The sequence below is a fragment of the Fulmarus glacialis genome, unplaced genomic scaffold (assembly GCF_000690835.1).
Source record: "Fulmarus glacialis isolate BGI_N327 unplaced genomic scaffold, ASM69083v1 scaffold17747, whole genome shotgun sequence".
NCBI classification, from domain to species: Eukaryota; Metazoa; Chordata; class Aves; order Procellariiformes; family Procellariidae; genus Fulmarus; species Fulmarus glacialis.
The window spans coordinates 95,815-121,273 of record NW_009225587.1 but is presented as its reverse complement, the minus strand read 5'-3'; the positions used below and the strand labels follow the sequence as shown (position 1 = coordinate 121,273).

Genomic DNA, 25,459 nt, shown 5'->3' with positions numbered 1-25,459 from the left:
CCCAAAGCTTGTTTTAAGCTGCTCCCTCCTCCTTCAATAACTTTTCGAGTTCTGCAAGAGCGAGAAGCGGTAGCACAACTTCACAGCAAATATGCATGTGTACACGAACGCAGCCCATGCTGGATATGGTGTTATAAATAGCCTGATGTATATGCAACCCAAAAATTCATGGGACCCTTTTGTGAACCTTTTCTCCTGTCTGTGCTCCTTTATCCGGCGGCACAATGCTGGCTTTCTCTCCCCCACAACAGCCCACTGTGATCAGCAGATCCCACCACCGGCAAGCAGCACTCCACAGAAACACTTTGTTTGGACTGATCATGCTGACATTTTTGCAGTTTGCTGAAGAACAAAAAATCAGTTTTCCCATAAGTTACTGGTTAAGTAAACAGTTATTTAATACTTACTAGGTTAAAATACCTTTTACTTCTCTCCCAGCAGGGTTAAGGCACTCTCAAAATACCACAGCAGTGCAAAAGACAACAAATGTATTTACATTTTCCAGCACTTGCAAACAGTTTCTTCCAGTACTGAGTTATTATAATGGCCCGTAAGAATAATTCAGAACTGCTGTTTTCAGCGCCACCATTCATTATTCAAATAGAGAAATCTAACTCTGAATTAAGCATTGTGAAAACTGAGGGCTGAACAATATTGTCTCACTTTGCCGGAGTGAAAACTGATGGAGGTAAACAATGAGGTTCATTTGCCATGCCCCCGCCTTTCAGCTCGCTGCCCAGCAATTCAGATGGACCCGGCCTCTGTAAGCTCGGCATTAACAGTCACAACCAGGCGATGCGTGAGGGGATTACAATTCTTCTCACCTGCCAGATATTTCAGAACAGCAAACACGTAAGTCAATTAAATTGATGTTAAAACAAGAGGGAGCACCAGCGTGCCAGACCCCACTCCTCTCTTATCCCCCAGTCTCCAACAAGTTAGGCCAGCTCTTCTCTCCCCAGCACGTGGAGAACTTCAGATGCTGGAATAATCACCAGACGATGAGCTTCCCAAAAGTTTTCTGGATTATCTGAATTCCCATTTATTTTTTGGCATTTCTCGGAGCAAAATGAGGTGCTTTCTTGAAACGTATGGTTCATCGTAGGAAAAGCACCTCAATTCTGTTTTTATTTTTAAATACTAAAATTGTTTCCCGAACGGAGAAGCACACAAGCATACACTCACTTTACCAAATTCAATTATTCTGGTATACGCTTGTATAATAATCAATTTAACTGCTTTGCTGGATTAGAGCCAAAGTCGGGAAGTGTTCCCTGCAGAGAGCCAGATTATTTCTGGCTGGCTTTCTGTCTCACTACAGACCCCAGTCAATTCTTTTGCCTCCTCGGTTTGGATCCATTTTAAAACTACTATTGTGCTTATTTAAAAAAAAAAAAAAAAAAAAAAAAAAAAAAGTGGCAGAGTCCTCTGGTCTTCTCCCAGAAATATTTAGTTGTTATTGAAGTAAATTCTCCTATGTTTAAAATGGAGATTAACCAAAAGCTGCAAAAGAATCTAAGCTTGTGCTCCTTAAAACGTTAGTTCAGAGCGCTGTGAAGTATAATTCAAAAACTGTCATTGTCAGATCTTCACTAAAGCTGAGGAAATTAATATTTGAAAAAAACCCCACAATTTCTTTGTAACTGTTTTCATTATGCAATCACATTAGTGCTGTTGGGTTGTGATTTTTTTCAACATATCTGTAAACTTACTGAAGCTATTTGTGCTCCTTAAAACGTTAGTTCAGAGCGCTGTGAAGTATAATTCAAAAACTGTCATTGTCAGATCTTCACTAAAGCTGAGGAAATTAATATTTGAAAAAAACCCCACAATTTCTTTGTAACTGTTTTCATTATGCAATCACATTAGTGCTGTTGGGTTGTGATTTTTTTCAACATATCTGTAAACTTACTGAAGCTATTCATTTATTGGCTACTATGCTTTCAGTAAATGAAAAACATGTAAACCATGTAAATAAAACAGCTAACTAGAAATGCCACAAAAAATTTTAATTTTGAGGCAAGGCCATAAATGAGTTGGAAAACAGCTTTCTGCACTCGTAGCCTCAACAAGTTTAATTCCTGTTGAACTAGAACTTTTCTGTTAATTCTATTTCTGGGTGTTCTCACCAGATTTCATGACCTTGCTCACAATTCGCCTGCCCACATTATTTCTGTGCCTTAGCTCTGAGGAATCCTCATTTAGGTTTGGTAATGCTGTGATAGCCTGGGACCAAATACGCAGTCTCTGAGCTGGGGAAGGAGTTTATTTCGGGTGGTGGTACCACGGGAGGTCCCGCTGCTTGCTTCCCAGGGACACCCTGCAATGTTGCCCGAGCCCCCCGTGCAATTAGACTAATTCAGGTATTTCTGGGGATATATAGTGCACTAAAACCTTTGCCTCCAAGCTCTGTCAGTGATGTTTTCTACAACTAATGAGAAACGGGCTGAGAGACTCTGGCTCTGACTGTAAGCAAAAGTTCCTTAAAACCAACCCAAGAGTCAAAGGTGTGTATATATGTACATATAGGTATGTATATAAATATGAATATATAATGGGCAAAGCATTACGTAATTTTTACTAGGAACACACAGTCATAAGAAACTTTACCGTGAAGCAGCCCTAACCCATAGCACAGCTCGGAGCTGGCCCCTGAGGACTCCGAGCCATGCTCTCCATCAGGGCAGCGCCTGATAACATCGTTATCAAGTTCCCATTCACACTCGCTTCAGGCTCCCTGGGAAAGGGCTCCAAGAAAGAGCTGGCCCCAGTTAAACTGTACACTGGTCTTCAGTAGAACATAACACAGGTCAGCTGGGAGAGCAGAAACTCCTTTACGAGCTGCACTTCCAAGGGGAATGCAAAGCAACGCAGGGTTTCAGCACTCAGATGAGAAACATGCACCCTGAGTTAAAAACTGCTCTTGTACCCGAGGCATTGCTTTGCCAAGGTGCGAGCCAGAGCCCGACGTGTGACTGCACAGGCAGACACCATGCCGCTGGTGAACAGCAGGTTTGGTTATCCTCATATTCTTTTTCTCAGCTCTGTAAAACCTTCTTCATCTTCCAACCAGTATCAACTGCAGCAAAACATTTCCTACGCAATTCGCTCTTGGCATACCAGTATATTAGAAGTATCCAGTCAATAGCAGTGATGATTAAAAGATCTTCTCAACCTGTAGAATCTCACCAACAGGAAAACATCCTTCCTTGACAAGGCAGCAGCGAATGACAGCATTTTGATTATGGCAAGATGTCAGTAAAACGACAGAAAGCAAGGGCAGCTTTGGAACGACGCTCGTTTTGGGTCCTGAGTGAGCTACCATCGCGTGACTATGCTGTGGTTTAAGGAGCACCATCTCCACGCCGTGTCTACGCGAAGTGAGCAGAAGCGTGTGAGAAGCCACACGCGTGCACCGTGCTGGCTCTCACCATTTCCGATGGCCACGGGCAGACTCACCAGGACACCGACGCGCCTAAGCTCCAGCGCAACGTGCCTCTGCGAATTCGAAACAGCATCTCCAGAAAACAGTAAGGGGAGTAAGCAATGAAATAATAGTAAAACAAAGTTTTATTGTTGGCAGTAAAAGACAGCAGCTTAATTCTCTGTACACCAACACATGCAATCGCACTATTAAAATGAATTAACTACTCTGAATAAGCATTAGGAAAATATATCTTGTTTTCCAACAGTGCACTCAGCCTTGCTTCAATTTAAATGGGGCGCAAGCTCTTAGCATCTGGTCTGTGACCCTCGGAGCTCCCCCAAAGCTGCCTTGCGGCTAACTCTGCTCTCCTTTTCTTCCCCTGGCATTCTGCTGAAGTGCATTTGCTCATCCCGCAACACAAATCCCAGGCAACTCGGATAAAACCGCATAGCCAATTCTCACAAATCCATGGAAACAAGCACAAAGGGACAGGAACACTGCTAACAAAACCCACTGGCGAGAGGGTAAAGGCAGGGGTCGCGGCCGTGCCGAAGAGCTCTCCCAGCCAAGGCTGCGATACCCCATTCAAGCAGCATTTGCCTTCAGTGCAAGGTGCTGGGAATAAGAGGTGGCTGCAAACAGAACCAGCAACAGGCCAGAAAGTATCAAAAAGATAAAGGAATAGCCAAACGCCCTAGCTATTCTGGTGGGTTACCTGTGGCACAGTAACTCCAAACTATTTCCCATAAATACAGCAGAATTCAGTCAAGCATCACTCAGAAGAAGGAAGTTTTCCAGCTGCAGAGTGCAGGTGGCCGGAGCACAGCCGGAGCTGCTTGCTGAGCGGCAGCATCCAGCACCACCACCACCTCCTCGCACTTCTTCTGCTCCAAGACCTTTCAGAAGCTGTTCGAGGCCTGACGACACGGAGAGTGGCTGCAGGAAAACCAAAACATCTTCGGGCCTTCCTGGCTAGCGGAGCTCCTCATAACCAGGATCTGACCGTCCTGCAAGTACAAACTTAGCCGGGCTGCTGAGGCTTTTCTTGATGTAGAGGCTAAGCAGCACCTGGGAGTTCACCCAACGTCTGCACTGGCCTGGAAAGAACGACCAAACGCAGAAGGTGTGTGAACATTTGGGACATTTCTCTCTCAGAGAGCTGGAAGTTGCCATTCTGTCAATGCCAAATAGTTGGCAAAACGTAGAACAGGCTGCAGAAAGCAGACACATGCACTATGACAGACAGACCTAAATCATCCCCTGCTTGTACTCAACACGCAAACTCCTTCAACATTACAGGGAACACAGAGGAGAAATACAAAGATGGATAAGACACTAATACTGGTATCTTCCTTAAAATTACTGATTCATTCCGTACAATACGGATGAGGATTTCATTGTAACCACTTTCTGCCTTTTGGCAAGATTAAAAAAAAAAACAACGTACTCAACAGCTCTGCCACTCACCAGACTGAAACAGGGGGCTCGTGCTTCCTAGCACCAGTGCGACTGCGTGAAGCCTGGTTTCCTCAACTCTAATGAACTTTGGATAAAACACCTGCCTTTCCTTCCATCCATCCCAAACTACTCCTTCCCGCTCCATTCCCCATCAGTAACAATGGTTCTGGATTTTCTTTTCCTGTTGAGTTCTGCTTTACTCAACTCCTTCTCAAGCTCCTGGTTTGTTGTAAACTTCTTGGTGGCTTTGAAATATCCTCGTGTTTCTGTGTTCAGAAGTGACCTGTTCAACGCGACCTTAACCCTGCACTAAAAAGCGAGCACTGGGCTATGTCTGTAAGGCACAGAGCTGAGTCCCCTGCAAAGCGAAACAACCTGCACACAAGAATCAATGATTTCAGGTGAAGTAACTGGACAAGAACAATTTTCAAGAGTCAGCTTAACAAAACAAACCATTCTCCATTTGAATACCCTGACCCCAGCCAGAAAAAGATTTCATTTTCAAATCAAAAGTCACTTTCAAAAAGAATTCTTGACAAGATTCAGATCAACTGCGGTTTTCCTGCTCAGTCAGACTCTGAGAACCAAATTCTGTTCTCATTTACATCAGAGCAAAGCTCAAAGCCTAATGAAATATTTGATGTTCACCCTGATGTAAACGAGAGCAGAATTTGGTCCGAAATATCCTGTTTTCCCTACTGACTTTATTACAGGGTAAGTGTTAGGCGGGAGTTCAGATTTCTTTTGAAGTTATTTTATGGCAAGGAGATAGAGTGGCAGAGATCTAGTTCGACGAGTCTAATCTGTCCTAAATATGCACACAGTGTCTGATGAAAGAACCACAGAGAAGCTGTGGCAGCCCTGCAATGCATAGTTACAGAAGCCACACAAATATTATTGAGCTTACAGTAATTTAAATTGGAAGTATACTCCTAGAAATCTAACCCTGGGTACTTCACACATCAGCAACTCAGAGATTTTTAATATACCAGTTGAATGAGTTACAAACATGAAGACTTGAAACCATTACTGAAAACTTGCCCAGGAGGAAACTGGAAAACAACAGCATAGAGCAAGAAATAAGCAGCATAACTGGATAAAGAGAAGAACAGCCAAGCATAGAATTCAGAAAGGCAGAATCCCCTCCTTGCACACCCGGTCCACCTGCAACATCCAACAGTTCCACTATAGCAAACGTCTTGATCAAACACAAACAGGAATGGAATAAATAAATAATGGCAGACAAACCGAAGGTGTTACACAGGAATTTTTGAATGTCAGCAGGAGAAAAGAGAGATGACAGAGCACTTGCAAGAAAGTGAAGGAGCAAAACCTCGACTAAAAATGTCAGGAAGGTAAGAGAGCAAATGGGACTTCACACATCCTTCCCTGTGACATGCAAAGGGCCTGTTTAATGAGCCTTACAGACCGTCCCAACCAGTGGTATTTCGGCTGTATCATTTGCCCAACTTATCTGTAATCCCTCACACCGTCCTCCCTAATGAGTCATGTTTCTTCTACAATAGAGTAGTAATAAGCCAGAAGAATTTAAGCCTAGAATAATAACATTGTACTTTGCATGTTTACAGTGCTTTTCCTATTTAAAGCACTTCTTTCATATTACCCAATTGTTCTTCATAACAACCTCATCTGCATTTGCTTCCGTGATTCCTTCATTTCACAAAGGTGCAAATAAAGACAAAGATACCGGCAGCTTGCCCAAGGCTACAGATGAATAAATGAAAGAACCAAACTACAATTTCCAGTTCTGTGCCTGCATTAAAGGACTGCAGACCTTTCCCCAGTGGGAAGCAGAATGCCTTATTTCCATATTCTGACCATCCCTTCCGCTGGTGTAACCCAGAAGCAAGGCTTTCTCCATGGTCACACAATACTTCCAACTCGACTTCCACTTCACAGCCGGGGAAGCCTCGCCAGCAGCCGTGCCATTCCCATTACCTCTGTCCTCAGGTAGCTCTACATGCACAACACAGCTCACGCCTAGGACAGGTCTGGTCTTGCAAAGCTGAGGTTTCTACAGCAAGCCCACACTGGAGATTACTTCAAACCTTTTGCTCTGGCTCTGTATAACGACGAGCACCTCAGAAATATAGTTACGGTGCAGCTCTCGACATGCAAATACTTACAGTGGATGTAAATCAGAGATTGGTATCTCCCCACCAGAAATAACTCCCCAAACACAGAAAGTAAAAAAATTAACAACTTGGCTTGTTGATCATCTGCATTAACCCACTTCTAGCAACAGCGGCATTAAGGAAAAACATGCTACGTGTTTATACACAGTCCGGTTGGGACTCATCAAGTCTAACAATTTTTGAGCTGGTAAGTCGAGATTCATTTCTTCTTTGATAATAAATCCACACATATATCCAATATTCAAAATAAACTAGAACAGCAGCTTTCTAGGACTTGATTCTCACACCAGTGCTTCTGAACCTTCATACAATGTTCTCAAATCCCACTACTGTATGCAAACATGTGATACGCTTAAATGTATACACCTATGAATGAGGAGCACACACTGTTGTGCTCCACTTGAGCCTGCTGGGACACCTGTATTAATTTCAGCAGTCAGTGTTCCATCACAGAAACTTGATTTTGTAATTTCTTCACAAATAAAATTCCTACTAATAGTAAAACTAGGAGTTTTGCATTTCAAGGGCTTGTATAAATGGCTCTGAAAATGGGAGATCCAATACACCATTCCTGGTTGTTTCATCTAAGAACATACAAAAGTGTTTAGAGACAGAAGAACTGGAGTAAAGCTCTCAAGATCTCTATTAGTTTCCCACTTCAGGGACACAGCTTGGCTGACCAAAAAGCAAAGGGAGCAATTCACAGTCTGGATTCATCTTGTTGGGATTACGGCTCTTTTACGCAAAAGCGCACAAAATGATGGCATCAACACCGCTGTCTGATTCTTTGCAGGTCAAAGTGACTTATGGAATATCTGCAGTTCATGGAAATCTAGGAAATTTAGCTGAATGAGAAAACTCTAGCCAACGCCATGTAAGAGAACTATCAACAAGCGCATCGAATTCTAATAAAGCAGAGTAACATACCTCCTTAAAGTTATCGAATGCAGATAAAATGATTTCATGCCCTCCTCTGACGAGGCAAACAGCCGCTAAAAGTTCCAAGACAAGGGCCTTTGTCCTGCGAAGAAAAGAAACCGCAACAGTCAGTGACCACCATGCGATGAACCACCTTCCTTCTACCTGTTTGCAAAAGGGATGCGGAGACACTGGGAGACAAAGTTTGCATCCCGTGAATTTTCAATCTCTTCAAACTAGTAAACCTGCAAGATGCATAATGCTGAGCATCATCTGATCCAGGGCATTTTGACTCTCCCAGGATCATGCAGTTTTCCCCCATTTTAATGCTTCTCAAAACATGCAAAAATTTAAATCACAAATTATACTTGTGGAAATTCAAGCAAACCAAAGGCAGTTGCATAACTCTGGTAAAGGCAGACCATGTCAGCCTTCGACAGCTTGTACTCTCGGAGAGTTCACCTGCACAAACCCGGAGAGGAGGCAGTTTCACAAGCCATGATCACCGTACATCAGCCATTAGTCAGCTGTCTTCACCACAAGGCAGCCCATTTCCTCTGAGCCCAGTTTTTAATGAATGTGCTTATAATTCAAATCTGTATTTTTCCTGATACAAATCTGAATTATTTTCTATGATAATTTGTATTATTCATAGCCACAAAAAAAAAAAAAAAGACGTGGTTCGCTGAAGTAAATATAGGATGCCTTAGCACGTCTTTCCCCTCTTGAATCAGAAATCTGGGCAATTGATTGACAGCAGTACTAACAGAGGCATATTAATGAGAGAAGACAACAGATTACTGAAAGAAAAGCATGCAATAGACTCAGTGTAACTCCAGTATAAATAATCCCCAGTACTTTCTTATAGGGTTCACGTAAGGCAAAAACACCAACCGGACTTTATGGTCAGATGAGCTCTGAGCAGATATTAAAATCATGCAGACACATATGAAATTAGTCTCATGCTAAAGCCATGACTCAAACCAGATGTTACAGAAAAAGAAATACCTTTTGGCTTTCAAAGTGTCAAGGTTATCTTTGGAAACCAGATAAAATGTTCACTTTCCTAGGAGATTTTAAATGTATAATTTTCAATTCTCACTCATCAATTTTTTTTCTACAAGAAGAAAAACCAAGCTCTTTCAGACCGGATCAAGGGGTTCTTACTACAGACCTTCAGTAACATCCCTTCCAAGGGCAGGCTATGAACCGTGTGTGCGGGGAGAAGGGAGAGCGATCTCTGTGAGCGGAGAGCCCAGGGGGATGCCCAGGTCTCCGATGCTGCCCGGAGCGCTCACCCGACGGCTGCCCACACATCTGGGGTGGGGACGGGGAGAGGACAGTTACGGCTGTGTCTGTGGCATCCGTCTAGGCACAACCAGAGGAGACGGAGTCCCTACATCCATCCCCACCTGGCCTGCCCGCTCCTATGGCACTTAGCTCCGCAGTGTGCACGGTCTGGGAATGGGATCAGCTCTGCAGCGTCTCTCAGAGCTGCTGCTTCCCTTTTTGCACATCTCAGACAACCCTAAGCACTAAAACCTCTGGTTTCTTCAAAAGTCATGATGGGGCTAAACCAAAAAGAAATTAGGTTTTGAACAGCACTAACATTAAGTTTTGTCTTCAGATTATTTTAGCCACATTTGAAAGCTTTTTTTTTTAATGCACAGAAATCTAAATAACCGACTTCTTTCAAAAATGAAAACTTAGGCTCTCTCTTGATCACCTGATTTCCAGGCACAAGACACCAAAAATGATAAAAACAATAAAATTCCCACATCCTTCCCATGTATGCTGTGCCCAGGCTTGCTGACTAAGGGCTAAATAAAAGAAAGGAAGGAAGTACCTACTTCCATCAGGACAAGATTTCAAGCAGTGCACTGTAAGGCAAGCGGACAGCCTAAGCAAAGGCTATATATATGCACATATATAGTGCTGTTTAGTTTTGTCTCATCCCCTAGTTTTCCCTTTCCTTGCAAACATCAGTACGTCAGATTTGGTTTCGTTAGACATGCAGGAGGTTCACAGCTCCAGGCTTTGCTGGAAGTGGCCGCCAGGGTCACAAGTGTGCGCGGGGAGAGGAGGGGACACAGCCTCGCAGCCATCAGTTCCACCGTGCAATTACGACGTTACTGCTGTGGCTGAACAGCAACCCGACACAGAACAAGAATGAAACCCTCTCTCAAAGAAATTCAAATCTAAGGACCCCTCAGGCAAAATCTAGTTAAGAAGGTTTTCCTATTCTTCAGGAAAATCCCATGCTAAGCTGCTCATTATCAGCAGGGTCTTCTTTGCACTGCAATAGAGTTGGAGTGCTTTAACAGCAAATTTTCAACTGAAGAGTCAGTAGCTCCTGAAACCAATGGAACTAGATGGCAATTGCTCACCTATTTGCACCATAATACAGATTTAATCTGATTCAGAATGAAGTCTAATTTTTGCTATGGGTTTGTGCATAAACATACCCCTGAAAATCCCTTTCCATGTACTCTTTACTTACCTACTTCTTAAACTCTCTAAAAGCAAGTGCAACCTACCTGGGATTCTTGTTGTTCAAACTTAGTGCAATTTCATTAACGGCATGTGGATGTGACATGACCATATTGAATCCATACTGAAAAGAGAAGGGGAAAATACCGTTTCAGTTTTGAGACTGAAATTATTATTTTTAAAATCCAACAAATTACATATCTCTGACCAGATCTGGCAGCAGTCTTTCACAATGCTGTAAGCCAAACAAAATGTTGTTGAGTTTACCAAGTCAGCCAGCACATTTCCATCTACCACCGTGCCTATCAACATCTCTGCCACTAACAGTGTCGAAAGTACTCGGTTTGGCCACGTCAGCCAACAGAAAGGGGTCCAAGAGCTGCTCCTACACCACTGCCAACCCCGCTGCTCATCCGTTCCCCTCCCTCCCCTTTTTATTTCTGACAGTCAAGTGCATCATTTACTCTCTAAAGAGGACTTTGCAATTCAGCTGCCAAAATCACTTCTTTTCCAGCATGCGTGCTGCCATAGATCGACTGCATCATGCAGTTATTGCATGAGTACTGCTGGCTTTGCTCTCCAAAAATGAAAAAAGAACTGCTTTGGCTATTAGTACAAGATCATTGTTTGCATCCTTCCCATCAGAGGCAAGAAACTCTGTAAATCCCAGGGAGCTGGTATCCCCAAGGACAGAGTTCACATACGCAGCTGTGTTAGAAATACCTTGTACAATCAGAAACTCGTAATAAGGGCTTTCACCACGGCCTTTCTTTGAAGCACGTAACTTTTCGCTGTTACTGTTTTAGCGAAAAATCCCAAGTCTCTGAAGCTACCAGGGCATGCCATATGATCACAGCATCCCACCGAAGAGAAAAGAAACTCACAAAAATAAAATTAGCTTTGGTCTAGTTTATTCTTTGACTTGCAGTTATTGCAATTGCCTTGCGGCAAACATGTAACAAGAGTGAAAGCCTAGATTTTCCATCAGTGTATAGCACTTGTGAAAAATTCTCCTATTTCCTAAGCGTTAGTACCAAATTCTGAGACAAATTGTAACTTCAGTTGTGTAGCTGCATGTCTAATCAGTTAGTGCAAACTGAGCCCATCACTGCAAACAGGAACTGGCCCAATATGCACATGCTCTTATCTACGTGTGTCTTCACATCTGTATTAAATAATCTGCATGGGTACACAAGGACTGTGTTATATTGCTTCCCAGCTACACTGCCTAAGAATGAGTAAGAATTTAAACCTTTGAATCAGTTTTACCTTAACAATTCACCCCTAACCTTATCCTCCCTGCTCCCAACAACAAAATAGTTATGTAGTCCAAAAGAACAAAAAGGGAAATACCTGGTAATTCATTATGGCCCGTAAACACATGATGCAGACATGAACATCATCTTTTTTACTCACTAATCTGGAATTTTTTAGTGTTCTTCGGCTTGGCAAGGTGTTATATCTGCAAACAAAAACAGCTCTCATCAATCACAAGACTATTTTTAGGCGGCAAGAATAAAGGTCCTCCACTGGATGAAAATGCCGACATCTTTCAGTTCTGCAGAACCGACGACCATCGGACAATACACATACAAATAAAGCAGAAAAAAGGTCACAGGCTGTTTACACTGGCAGCGTACGAAGCTCCAGATGCACGGCTCCACGACTGCCTGCTGGCCACCGCTGCCCAGCCCAGGGCCAGCGCAGACCACGAGCTGCCGGTCTCAGCCCTTCCACCCGGCGCAGCTGATGCCGCCAGCCACAGCAGAACTCATCCAACGCCAGGTACCTCCATCTCTTGTGGCATGCAACGGGGAAAGAATGACCCACCCACAACCAGAGGTATTCCGGATTTTTTTTCCACGCACTTTACTCTGCACGAGCAATGGCACAGACTTTTAATGGAACTGAGCATTCGTAGGCATCAGCAAATGTATTAATTCCCGCTGCATTTCATTTAAGAATGGTGCCTCTCTTCTATTCTGCAGCTGAGCCTTCTGAAAGCCCTCCAAATTATTTGAGAAAAATACAGCCCTTAGGAAATTTCCTCAGAAAAAAGGCATTAATTATTTTAATTGTAACCCCTAACTGGTAAATCAACCTTGAATTCAATTAAATAAGTACATGGAATAAACACAAAGGGAAACCTCTAAATCTGTCATTTCTATGGCACAGTAAATGAAAACCATATTTCAGCTCTTCCTGAGATACTGCTTATTTTCTTTAAGAAAAAAACATGCTTCGTGACCTGAGCACAGGAAATTGGAGACAAGGAGACAGGCCGCCATATGAAATACATGTATGTTTTTACATATGTGAAATTGAATAAGCAACGAGAAGATTACAATTACAAGAAACTCTTTCGACAGTGATCCACTAACTGCTGCAACTGGCCGATGGTGCCCATGGTGCTGCCGTGCTGCCCCGGGAGCAGCACACCACGCAGGACAAGCCCCATCCAAACTGCAGGGGGTCTGCGGGGCCCCCCCAGCTGTGCCAGGGACACGGAGGTTCTCTGCAAAGCCGCGCAGGCTGCCCCGCGCAGCCCCAGCCAGCGGCACGGCGGGTGATGCTGACAGCGAAGGTGAAGGGTGGTGTTTGGGATTGGAAAAACACATTATTTATCCTGCTCCCCCAATTTACAGTGTAAAAACAGCCCAGAGAGAAGGTCCAAGCAGGTTCTCAACAGGGCTGCGGCATCCAGAGATTTGCTCCTCATTTACATCTACGCAGGTGAAAGCAGAGACCAGAAAGGCATCAGCTCGCCGGTTTGGAGGCTAACGAAACCTCTAGGTAGGCACAGTAATCCTTTTGCATTTCCAACTATCACACTCGGGCCTGAACATGGAGGAAGAAGGTATAAAAATCTGCTGATAGGACGACAGAAAAAAATAATGTGATGCACGTGCAGTGATGTGCAAATTCTGACATTTGTTATGCAAAGAGAAACTCTACTGGGGGAAGAAAGAGAAATTCATAGATGAAGCCTGACTGGTGGACTAAACACAACCTCCAGTAAAAACAAGGCTTCTTCAGACAACTGCAGCTGGCCTCACACTTGTTAATGCCACCTTTGCAGCCTGGAGAACATACACGGGAAGGCCTTTCTTCTCTTTGATTCGGGAAAACAACTGCAGTGGGGAAAGCTTCTGGATTACAGCATCCTTAGCTCTCACTCCAGTCCCTAACCAGGAGTTAAACAAATCAGTGCTGGCACCCAGCAATGACTCAAAGCACAACTGCAAACACATGCCGAGGCAGGGCGAGAAGGTGAGATGGAGAACGGGGTAGCTTCCAGGGGACACGCAGACCCAGGCTTTTCCACCTGGGAACTATCCCAACACTCCAAGAAAATATGAGAGTCATGGAGGGAGTCAACGGGAACGATCTGTCATTATTTCTCGTAACATGGGAACTATGTGGCATCACATATAATTATCAGGTGACAGGATCAAAGCAAACCTGGTAATTTTCGTGGCACTCCTCCACACAGTGCTCCGGAGAGCACGACTGCTTAGCCTGGCACGGGCTCCAAAAGCACTTACACCAATTCACAGAGGAAAAAATCCATCAAGAACTATTAAGCATGAGGTGTAATCCTTAGATCAGGGTGCTTACATCTGCAGACTGCTGGAAGCAGGAGCATGTACCAGGAGAACCATCACTGGGTATCTGCCTTGCTCCTACTACGCAAGTGCTCTAAGCATCTCCTGCACATTGTCTGCTCCTGGGCAATGTCAGGGAGGGTATTAGATACAGCTTTGGTATTATCACACTTCACTGTTCTCCTTTGACTTCCTCTGCATATTTTGAGTGCATTTGGGGGTTGCCCTGTTTATTGCCAATGCTACTGTGCAAGCTACTTGTCTAATCCATGCTACTCACTTTGTTTAAAAAAGAGGTGTAGGTTTTAAAATCAGCAAATAACATTATTAATGATGATGACAGTAATAATAATAGTAATAGTAAAGATTAATAATAAATACATGAACAAATAATAACAGACTTGTTTTATTCTGACTCACTAGCTCACTCTCCAACACAAAGAACATCCTTGCAAATTTTCTCACTTTAAATGTACAAACAAAACGAATGAGCTAGCTGGTACGAGGCTCTGGGCGTACCGTGTGCCGGGCAGCCACCACAGCTCAGCAGCACCCTTGCCGTGTCTGCCTGTGCGGCTGCGGGAGCCTTTCCCGCTCCGCAGCTCCAGCGCGGACGAGAACAGAACGTGCAGCAAGCTCCGGAGCGTGGTGCAAAACCACCCTGCCCACGGAGAGCCAGCGACTCTCGGGCTTCAGCAATTACTTCCCTTTGCTTTCATTTTCCAGGAGCGCCGAGATGAAAGAAACCCCAAAATTCAAAGCAGAATTCAGTCAAACTGCTTTTTCTTCCCATATATATGAATGCATAAATCAGCTCAGGGCACTCCAGACGGATTTCAGATTTGCAGGAAACATGACCTAGTTTTGCCTGAGCCAGAGCGAGCGGTTAAAGCACGGGAGCTGGGTTTTGGGGAGCAGACCCTGAGGAGGGTCTGTGCAGGCTGTGCCTCGGAGGACCAGGACAGGATTAGGCTGCTCCCCACGCTGCGGGGCTGTCCCCAAGCCACCACGAGCACTTTGGATGGGGTGCTGCACTGCACCTCACACCCGGGCTCTGGGACACTTTGTCCGGCTGCTCCTGGTGGGAATGGGGCCGGCCAGGGAGCTCCAGCCAGGGCTGTCCTGCCCTCCTGCCTGCATCCCTGCGGATGGGCTGACTGCCCACACACAGACCCTGCGCTCGGGGACTCATTCATCTTACAAACCTCCTTCCTGAGACAAAAGAAGAGGGGTGCAACCTTTACCTGGGAGCCCTACATTGAGTCTGAACTGGGAAGTGTGGAAGCGCTGCCGGTGTTGGCTGGAGAATGTGTAACCACACCGCACTAGCGTATTTCCATACATTCATTTCACTAAATATGAAAAACACTGCAATAAAGAGATTTAAGAGTCATTTCTAGTCATACAGAGATCGTTCCTACAATGACTTATCTCAGTTTTAAACTACCAAAGGCTGCATACATTATTTTCCTTTAAATTGTAAATGAGCAGAGTAATTAGATCTTTATCACACCACTGATAGAAGAAAAAAGTCTTCCTCAGTGCCTGGTGTATCAACTCCTTAAATTTCAGAATGCCTTTAAACATCTCACAGAGCTTTGTCAGCTGTAACAAATGGGAGCAAGTCTCCTTAAACTAATGGAAGATGACCATAAAGCCAGAATTTGGCATTTCCAGCCACTTGGTGAGTGAGAAGAAACAGAATCGGGGAGCAAAGATACTCTGCAACGCAGCAGGACCCTGAGGCACACTGGGTCCGATCTCCCTGGAACTAAGCCTGGGATCCAGCCACCTGGACAGAGTCCTCCCGGGCTGAGAGATGCTCTCCTCTACACCTCTCACTACCCACATGGCTTTCCGGCCACCTAATCAAACCCCCACTCTGTAGAGCAATGCAGGCACCAAAAGGAAGGTTTGAGGTGAAGACAGTATCTGCCTCTTCTGAAGAGGTGGAAAAGACCCACAGAAACCCAACAAGGGCTGCAGACATCCCGTACGGCACTACCTGCCCGCAGCCACGAAAACTGCTATTCTGAAGCCTGGAGGATTGTAACGACCAGCCAAATAGGCAAAGTCAGAGGTAGCTGTTGTGTTCTCTTCCCAAAACCCAAGATGACCCTCACCTCTGGGGACTCTGCCCCAGGGCAGGTACACAGCTCCAGCCCCAGGCTGCACACCTTGCTCTGTGCTCTCTCCGCAGCCGTCCTCCCGCCTTCCCCACCATCCCACACACTGCTAGTCGGTGGTGTGTTATTCAGTGATATCATCAGTGATATTCAGAGCCCACACCCTCCGGCTCACAGAGCTTCCACCCATTTCCACCCATAGTTTACGATTAGGCTGAGAAACGGGTACAGAATATGCAATCGAGAGCTGCAGTGCAGAGAAAATACCTCTAGCACAGATGGGATTCTGCCCTAGATTTAGATCGCTTCCCTTCAACAGATGCAAATTTCTTCACACAGACATGAATGCCAAGAATTAATGAGGATTTTTTGTACAGAAACTCTTTTACAACAACTCTGCACACTGGAACTAAGGCTCAAGATGCTTTCTCTGTATAGTGGCAATTGCAACGACCCCTATTTGTTTCCTTCCTGAAGGCAGGGCAGACTGGCGGTAGCTCTAACACCTCCCTTTACGCGACATGAGCCAAGCCAGGGTGGATGATCTTCTTTTGCTTTTGTTTCATTTCTTGTTACTAAACATTAGGCTGATCCGAGCATCTGGATGAATCGTTGGTTTTGATTTCCTGTCTGCTGCAGGTCAAAGATTATGTCACCAAGGGTATATTTATCCTGGTAATTAAATTCAGATGGTTCCTCTTTTATTTCCTCTGCCCCTCCTTTAAAGAAGAACTATAAAACCTTACTTCTGAAAAAAGCAGAAACAGAAAACCTGACCATGTGCAAGCTCCTGCAGCGTGTAATGCTTTCCTCCCGCCAGCCATCGGCGGTGGGTACGGGCTGTCGCACGTGGGGAGGGAGCTACTCCGCAGCTTTGTGCCTTTGCTGCTGGAGGCTATGGGGAAGCAGGCAGGATCTGGCACTGCCACAGCCGGGACACTGCACCCGCGTGGGAAAACCAACAACCATTAAAACCGAGGCTAAATCTGTGCTGAAATACACAGTATGGTTTAAGGTTCTTTTTCTCGCCCAGATCTAATAGAAGGACATTCCTGTTCAAGAATAACTCATTCATCATTTTCATTCAATTTGTTAACAATTTAGTTAATCCGGTGCTTGTAAAGGCACTGCCATGATGTCTCTGGAGACCAGGCTGCACTTTTACCCACCAGCCTCCTAAAGAAGGACCATTCAGCCCAGCCAGCCTGAAGAAATTAAAACCACTCCTGCCTCCATGTGCACGTTACTTTGTTAACGTGATCAGCCAGAACCGCTGAAAATGTCCAGTGCGTCCTGGACTCATCCAGCAGTTTGTACAACCGAGACATAGAAAACACAACACGCAAGGCCACCTTTTGGTGCAAAATGGCTCGCACTGACACTGAAGACCCACAGATGGATAATTAAAACACCTACGCAACAAACTGGGATACTCAAAGTAAATAAAAGCCCTTGCCACCATGGTAACTGAGCATAAATCTCAGTACAAACTCCTGCCATCTCCACCAACTGCAATGGGAGGACTTTCATGCTTAAAACAAGGACATGTGCCCAGTCCAATGATGTAGACTTCTAATGCACCGCATTAATAACAAATACAAGATACAGCTGGTTTCTCCTATCATTTTTATTTTATTATCTGCTAAAGAATATCATGCCCTCATTTGTGTACACTGGCTCCCTCAGAGGAGAAGCAAGGAGAGCAGAGGACAGCCCAGGGTGGACCTCACCACCCCCGTGGCAGCTCGCCCAGCTCTGTGTGGGCTGGGACTTCTGGTTTTCGCTGGGGTTTGGAGGTTTTTGGATTGCATTTCTGGGATTTTGGTGGTGGTGGTTTGGAGGTGGTAGTGTTTGTATTACAAATGTCCTTCTGACAGCAGAAAGAGACTTTGGAAGAGGAAAGTCTTGGTGCTTCCTACTAACTTTGCATTTCTCTGATCTCGTCTTAGAGCAAGTTACAAGCTGGGTCTGCTGGACGTGGGGACCCTGAACTTGCACCCCTCTGCAGGGGATGAGGCCTGGTGAGGGAAAGACCACGAGCCTGTGCTCAGTGCTGGCCCCACAAGCACTAAAACCAGTGAGGTGCCATCAGCTCCTGTGCTTACGCAAGGGCATAAATATCTGCCCTGAGCAAGCCAGAGCAGGTGGCTGTGCGGCCCAAAAATGTCCTTCTGCCACTTCAGACAAGGGCGACAATGCTGGTTTGTGCTACAAATGTAAAGAAAATAAATGACTTCGAGCCTGCTGATTTTGTCTTCATCTAAAAGAATCTGGGAAAATTATTAATCCATAAAGCTGAGGAGAAATTGCTGCTTAAAAAAGGGGAGAAAAGAAATCGGAACAGCCGGTTTTGGTCTCCCTCCCTCCTCGCAGGCTATGCAGCCAGTGTGTGACTACAGATGTAAATGCACATGCAGGTGGGGCTCAGCTCTGCAACGCTGTGCGCGTCCCATATAACTTCCAGCACGGGAACAAGCGTGTTTCTTCACCTCTGTACGCTATCACAGATGGGTACTGGAGGGGATTCTCCCCGAGTTCGACCAGGGCATTTACCACTACCTAACTAATGCCTGTCCAAGGTCTGTAAAAATCGTGGTCTTCAGGTAGAGAAACCAGAAGAATCACAAGACTGACAACTGACTGCTCAAAAACATGCTCTGTTAAATTAGCAAGTATCTGACAAAAATTATGACGACCAAGTCAGCTGGTCCCTGAGCAGTGAAAGTGTTAATGGCAAAGTCCAATTCATTGCAGCCTAAGAAGCAGTGCCAAATTTGACTCCAATTATTGAATGCATTCAAAGCCCATTTATGGATTAAGATACATTTGCCTAGATCACTCTCTCATTACGGACTCCACGGATTTTGAAGAAAGAAATGAAGTTTCTCAGTTCAATCCACATAAAAATTGAAGTATTTGACTCAAAAGAAAGGGAATTCCTAATAGGCTGGGACATTACAAAGTCTGCATTAATATTTATCTGACAGGAGAGTATGACTCTCATGTGAAAGTAATGCTCTTCCCCCCCAAAAAAGCAGCAATAAAATCCCCAAAGATTCATCCCCGTTTTTATCGTTCTGCCCTCATTTTGGTGTTTGCTTCCCAAATCCCTGTGCCTCCTCTTGAAAAAAATAAAACCTCAGTTGCCAAGGAAACCCAGTGAGCAGGGAATTGGCAGGATTTAGCGCTACTAAAAAGAGCTACGGGAAGCCAGTTAAAGTCACAATTAGAAATGGATAGCCTCAGCCACGCAAACGAACAGACAGAAAGCCTCCGTGCCCACGTCACCGCCGGGCGAGTTCACACCGCAGAAAGCTGGCCCTGCCTGGTTGCAAGGGAACTGCTCAGTACGATGGAACCGCATCGTCTGCAAGCGTGCAAGGGGTATAACCCTGCCAGTACTTCCTAGCGTTGCTTTGTGCTTATCTCCTGTTCTTTTTGCTATAATTAAATGTGTACAGCACAGATCAGCTGGGATCGTGCAGGGTCCTGAGGGCTACAGCAGGTTTACTGCTATTGAACCCTGAGGGCAGGCAGGAAAGCTGGTGCCATGACACTGCCACACAAGCACCAAAAATGAGTAAAAACGGTGTTAAAGCTGGCACGAAACACTATCTCCCCAACTTTTCTTGCTATTTTAATAAAAAGGAATCCAGGCCAAATCTGTTTTCATTTTTCATACTGCTGTGGCATAGCAGGGATGAGTCCAGCTCCTGAATTTTAAATTACCCTGTTAAGATTGTCAGACTTCTCCTTTTTCATCCAAGAGGGAGGACCACTTCTTCCTTTCTCTCCATTTTAATGTTTTTTATAACAAAGACAGAAGAAGAGCTTCCACACAAAGAACCTATGGACTGGGTCTCTGCGTGTCCCAGACACGTCGTCTACCCAGCGATGGGGCAGGAACCTCCTGGTTTTGACCACAAATGCCATCCTGCACACCCTCCTCATTCGATGAGCACCGAGCTTGTTCTCAGGAAAAGATTCTGTTTCAGTTAACCAATATTTACTAACTATACAAAAAAACCCTCTTAAAAACTTCCCACCTACTTTTAGCTTTTACTTTTTTCAATACACGTAGTCCCCAGCTATTGAAAAAGTACACATTTTAAAACACAGGGGGGTTTTTTAATGAAACACAAACCAAAGATGTTAATTCACGTAAACGTTGGACAGTTTCTGCCCAAGCTGCCCCGGTACAAAGATGGCTTTGCAGGCAGGAGAGGGCACTTGGCTGAAAAACACTGTACTAGGTTACATTTCTGTGCCAGTGTTGGATATGAGTGAAGTTTCTATTTGTAATAAAAAAGATGAAATAACATGGACAATGACTAAGGGCTCTATGTCTTAGGTATGAAACTAATAACACTATTTGCAATATGATACAGAAAACTAGTATCTTGTTTCAAAGTAAACCACATTTTATTTTCTTTTAGAAAATCCCACTCTACGGAAGCAAACTACACTTTGAAATTATAATGTGATAACCACACCTTTTGGAGGCTGAAAACTCCCCCTGACGCTCAGGCGGTTGCTTTACCACGACGTATGATTACCAGATTATAAGGCATGGGGAGCAGTGCTAGCCACGCGGCTCCCATGCCCTGCACAGCCCGTGCTGCGTGTAACCTTGCACCTGGGACTTACGAGATTTTCCGGCTCGAAGCCTCATCAGCAGAGCGCAAAGTGAAGCCGCTCCAGAGGCAGTTGGCTGAAAAGCAGCTCTGGCGGCGTTTGAACTGAAGTTGCTCAGGCAGAGAAACCCATCTGATGGTATGTGAAAGGTGGATGAGAGCAGAGGAGGAAAGGATGCGAGAGAGAGAATTGGAGAAGAGCATTTGAAAGAGGGAGGGGAATGAAGGATGCAAGGAAGGAGACGTTGAAATGGAAAATATAAAAGGTAAGGAATGAAGGAGGATGTGAAAAAGGAAAAAGGACGGAAGGAAATGAAGAGAAAAAAAATGTAAGACACATGTAATGTATACCTGACATGTATTTCTAGTGTAACCCATCACAAGCACACCTCCCAAAGACAGAGAACAGAATCAGACATCCTCCTGCAAGCACAAGACTCTACCACTTCTCTGTCATAGTAATTAAAGATCAAAGAAAACCAAAAACACTAAGAACACCTTTGCAACATTAAAAAAAAAAAAAATCAACTGGTCAAGTGATTTTGCTGCACTCCACAGCCTGTATCTCTTTACCAGAACTGTGTGTCTGTCTCCTCTTCTCCACTGCCTGAGGTCTGTGAACTACATCTTCCAGGTATCACATCCGCTACCACTCTGGCTGTAGGTGGAAGGCACTCACTTAACATCAACTAAAGAGCCAACATTACCATTGACTGACAAACCAAAACCGAACCTCAACTGGAAGATGTAGGAAAAAGCTGCAAGTCCTCACTGGCTCCATCTTTTTTGGACTCCTTTATGCTCAACAGTACTATGTAACAAAACTCCACAAAAGCCAAAAAAAGTCAAGAAGTAAATGAGTAAAAGCCATTCAGTACTGCGCCCCTAGGTAACAGTACTGCTAGTCTAAAGGTGATGTTTAGTATGCTTTATAACAGTAAAGCATCGAAGGAATGTAACAGAGTTGACTGCCATTCAGTCCTGGGAAGTGATCCTGCCTTTTCTAGAAACTAAAAAAAACCCCAGTACTCGGAAAGAGAGACTTCACAGTAAAGCCTGGGGTTGTGCTAGTATTTACAGCAGGTTTGAAGGATGGAAGTGGCCTTTAAAAAAAAAGAAAAAAATCTTGTTCATAGCAGCATGGAAGGAATGTGCTGCTAGAAGAGACCTTTTTGGACGAGACACCAAATTGGAGCCCCAGACTGGCTGGGTCCATGGAAATCTTGAGGCACTCTTTGGAGAAGAGGAATTGCTTCCTCTGTGCAAGCCACATTGTACCTGATGGAAACGTATCGTGCATCCTTAGATCATTCTGCCATTGGAAAGGGAGGCAGAGTTATTCTTGTCTCTTCCTCAATTGCTGTGTAATGCTGCCCCGTGTTACTAGCTTAGCACTTCTTTCCACCTCAAAGACATCAGTACAATGACACATTTCCTATATATGTCAAGCCTACACTGTGAAAAGAGGGAAGATGAAAAATGTTCTAATTGGAAAACCATACTGACTCTTCTCACTTAGGCACTCGCTGTTTGCAGGTCACCCACTGCCTGATTTAACTCCTTACCGTAAAGTTGAGTGTCTACCAGAGCGGGAAATGCTGTTGCCAACTGGCGAGGGTAAATTACTGCCTCTGTGCAGGTCCTCAATAGATCGGCTCCAAGGTTTGGACTTGTCCATCGAGTTTTCCACATTGTTCTCCAAACTTTCAAAGTCAAACCTAAGGAAAGGAAAGGAAAGGAAACAGAAATTCCAATGCCGGGTTAGACAGAAAAGATGCACATAGCGTTTTCCTTCCTGTTCAACATCTGCAGATTTTAGTAGGTCCCGAAAGATTACAAAAAGAAAGGAAGAAGGCAACGCAGGCTAACTTCCCTTCGGCCACAATTCAGTGCGAGCTTCAAATGCATAGTGCAGCAAATCTGGACCTTGACAAAGGGAGCAACTAACCACACGAGCACACAATTTCAGAAGGATCAAACGCTATGTATTATTCTACTTCAATGTAACATAAATACAACGTTGGCTGCTTTGCTGATGATTAGCCCTGCCTTGAAGGAAAGAGGGAGAATGCTTAAAGCTGTCTCCATTTCAATGAATCAATATGTTGTGCAAGTACTAATTCAGTTTCCTCCATCAATATGTGACCAAGCACTTACACTGGCTTGCTGGCCCTCATGAATCTCCCAGCATATGTAATACATTACCATAATCATTACAGATTTTCTTTGATTTCTGACTCATTGCCCATTGTACTGCTATTTCAAGCAAAAATTGCTTGTTCCCCTTACAGCTTTTGAGGTTATTACTCATGTTTACCATGTTAGAGAGGGGAAAAACCCAGCAAGCTAACTTGCATACATTTGTATAATTTTAGGAAGATAGTCTTTATACAAACACTTCTTTTCGCTGTGCAGTTTTTTCCAGTGTTAGTAACATTTTAAAACATATAATTTTCCTTCATTAATTTTATTGCAACCCCACCAAAAATCTCTTTTCTGCACGATGGTATATATACATCTGATGGCATCTTTTCTAAAAATAAAACATCAACTCTACTCAGCTTGAGTTCCTAACTACAACAGTATCTTTAACCTACCACTTCTTTTCATACAATTTTATGCAAAAATCTATTGCTACAATATCCTGAAGTGAAAGCCTGTGGATATATAAAACAAGATCCTCAGCTGAACATCTATTTCAAATTGTGCGATATAATGACTAATGAAAGCTGATTTTTTTCCCAATTATTTTAATAGAGTACATTTAATGATTTATTATCTAAATGACTAAATCTGACTCCCAGCTAACCAGATGTCAGAACTGCAAAAGCTTGTTTCATAGTCTTCCTGACCTGCAAAATCACCTTGAAATTCCTACTCTTGTTTTGCAGTGCAGCTGCTGCACACAATGCTCACGACTTTGCTTGCCATGAGCCTTGTGAGAAATGGTTCGTGTGTGGATGTTGCTTTGAACATGGTAGGCAGTATTATAATTCCTTGGGGTCGGACACTAATTGCAAACCTATTTCTAAGGAAGCCTGCATGCTTCCACACATTTGTTGAATGTTTTTGCACTGTACCCCTAAGATGGTCAGAGGCCATTTGCAACAAATATGTCAGCACAGTCTTAGAGATAAATAATCTCAAGGCTTAAATTTAGGCTTTTTTTTCTCTGCAACATGTTATGATCCAATGGTTTTGGATTAACGTTACCATTTTCTCTGCTCTGAGGTACATACATAGTATTATACCAAGCTGCTGGCAGGAAAGCTCTGCTAGAAAAGCTGAGCATCTGCCCCGGCATTTCCCTCTCTTGCTCTGTAGAGATGGCAGGAGGCTTGCTTTGCCTTGCAACCTCAGAGACTACCAGGCATGTCTTACTTACGTGACTGCATACTGCGCAAATGACAAGTACTCCACCAGAACATCCAGGCCTTTGTTTTCTTCATTCAGGAACTCCCTGACCCATCTGTTAGAAAAATCATTAGACACCAGAGCATTTCACAGGCTTTGTGCAGTTACTGAAATTCTTGTCAGATAAAGTAGAGACAGATCCATTGCAGGAAAAGCAGCACTGCTGAGCAAAACTTTGCTTTCTCACTCAGGAAAAGAGGACTTTTCAAAAATGCCCTTTATTATTTACAGGACTTTAAAACAGTCCTTTAGAGGGCTTTACAAATCTACTGAAACGAGCTTTTTTGCAGCACTATGATGGGAAAAACATTCCACTAAAAAAAAAGCATAAAACCCCCTATGCCCGCTCTGCATTGCTCAGAAATAGAGGTTTGCTCTTCTAAGTACGGAGCTCCGGAGCTGGTAAGTGCCTTTCCCACCATAGCGGAGCTGCTGCAAGAGGGCCACGGGTGTGCCGGGGAGCTCGGCTGCTGCCCGGCTTCGCTCCAAACCCAGGCTCATCTCCTCCCTGGCACACGCCACTGTGCAAACCGCTGAGCAGTGGTTACAGCTGCCTTCTAAAGTATGCGTGGCTGGGTCCTGGTTTATTTTTTTCCACATCCTGATCTCTAGCAGTATTTCAAAAGCATACAGACAGCACACCAGCAAAAGAGTAACAGCTCCAAGGGCGAGATCTGCCATCATGGATGTACATTTAACAGTAATTTTGCCTTCTCTTTTTAAAAGATGTTAACCTATTACTGTGAATTTTGCAAAATAATCTTCAATTCAGAAAAGCCTGTTATCTTCCAAAGCTTTCAAAAACTCAAAAATGCCAAGTAAAGTTTGAAGATCCATACATCTGGGGGCAAACCCAGGCGAGCGAGGAGCCTCAGCACAGTCCCAGCTCAAACCAATCGGGGCAGCCAAAACTCCACTGGGAGTGGGTTAGGTGCCACGGGAACGAGTGGGGAGCCAGGGAGGGAACTGAGGCTCTGGGCTCGCTCTGCCTCTGGGGCCTCACAGCTATGGATCCCCTGCTCTCAGTAGAGTGGGAATTCATTACCTCTGAGTTATTCTAGTCTTCAGGCTTTAAATCTTTCGCTGTTTACCTGCTAAAATAAACAACCTGGCATTTTTATAAAACGTATTTTGTGAAACCAAATAAATAAACATTGGACTTGTCAGCCTCCTTTATTTATCTGGTGCACCGTCACGTTCCTTCTGCACACCCATGAACCTTCATGAATCT

At 44.3% G+C, this 25,459-nt stretch overlaps 1 protein-coding gene across 1 annotated transcript in view; it reads right to left on the bottom strand.

Annotated features, from left to right (window-relative positions):
• FMNL2 (formin-like 2) overlaps positions 1 to 25,459 on the bottom strand; it is a gene marked incomplete at its 3' end in the record, with an annotated part of 55,208 nt that overhangs the window by 14,852 nt on the left and 14,897 nt on the right. The window contains exons 4-8 of the mRNA XM_009582537.1: positions 24,200 to 24,283; positions 22,380 to 22,532; positions 11,803 to 11,911; positions 10,497 to 10,573; positions 7,969 to 8,062 (exon numbers count right to left, since the gene is read on the bottom strand). Coding sequence (XP_009580832.1) covers positions 7,969 to 8,062; positions 10,497 to 10,573; positions 11,803 to 11,911; positions 22,380 to 22,532; positions 24,200 to 24,283 — 517 coding nt within the window. The remainder of the gene's footprint in view (positions 1 to 7,968; positions 8,063 to 10,496; positions 10,574 to 11,802; positions 11,912 to 22,379; positions 22,533 to 24,199; positions 24,284 to 25,459) is intronic.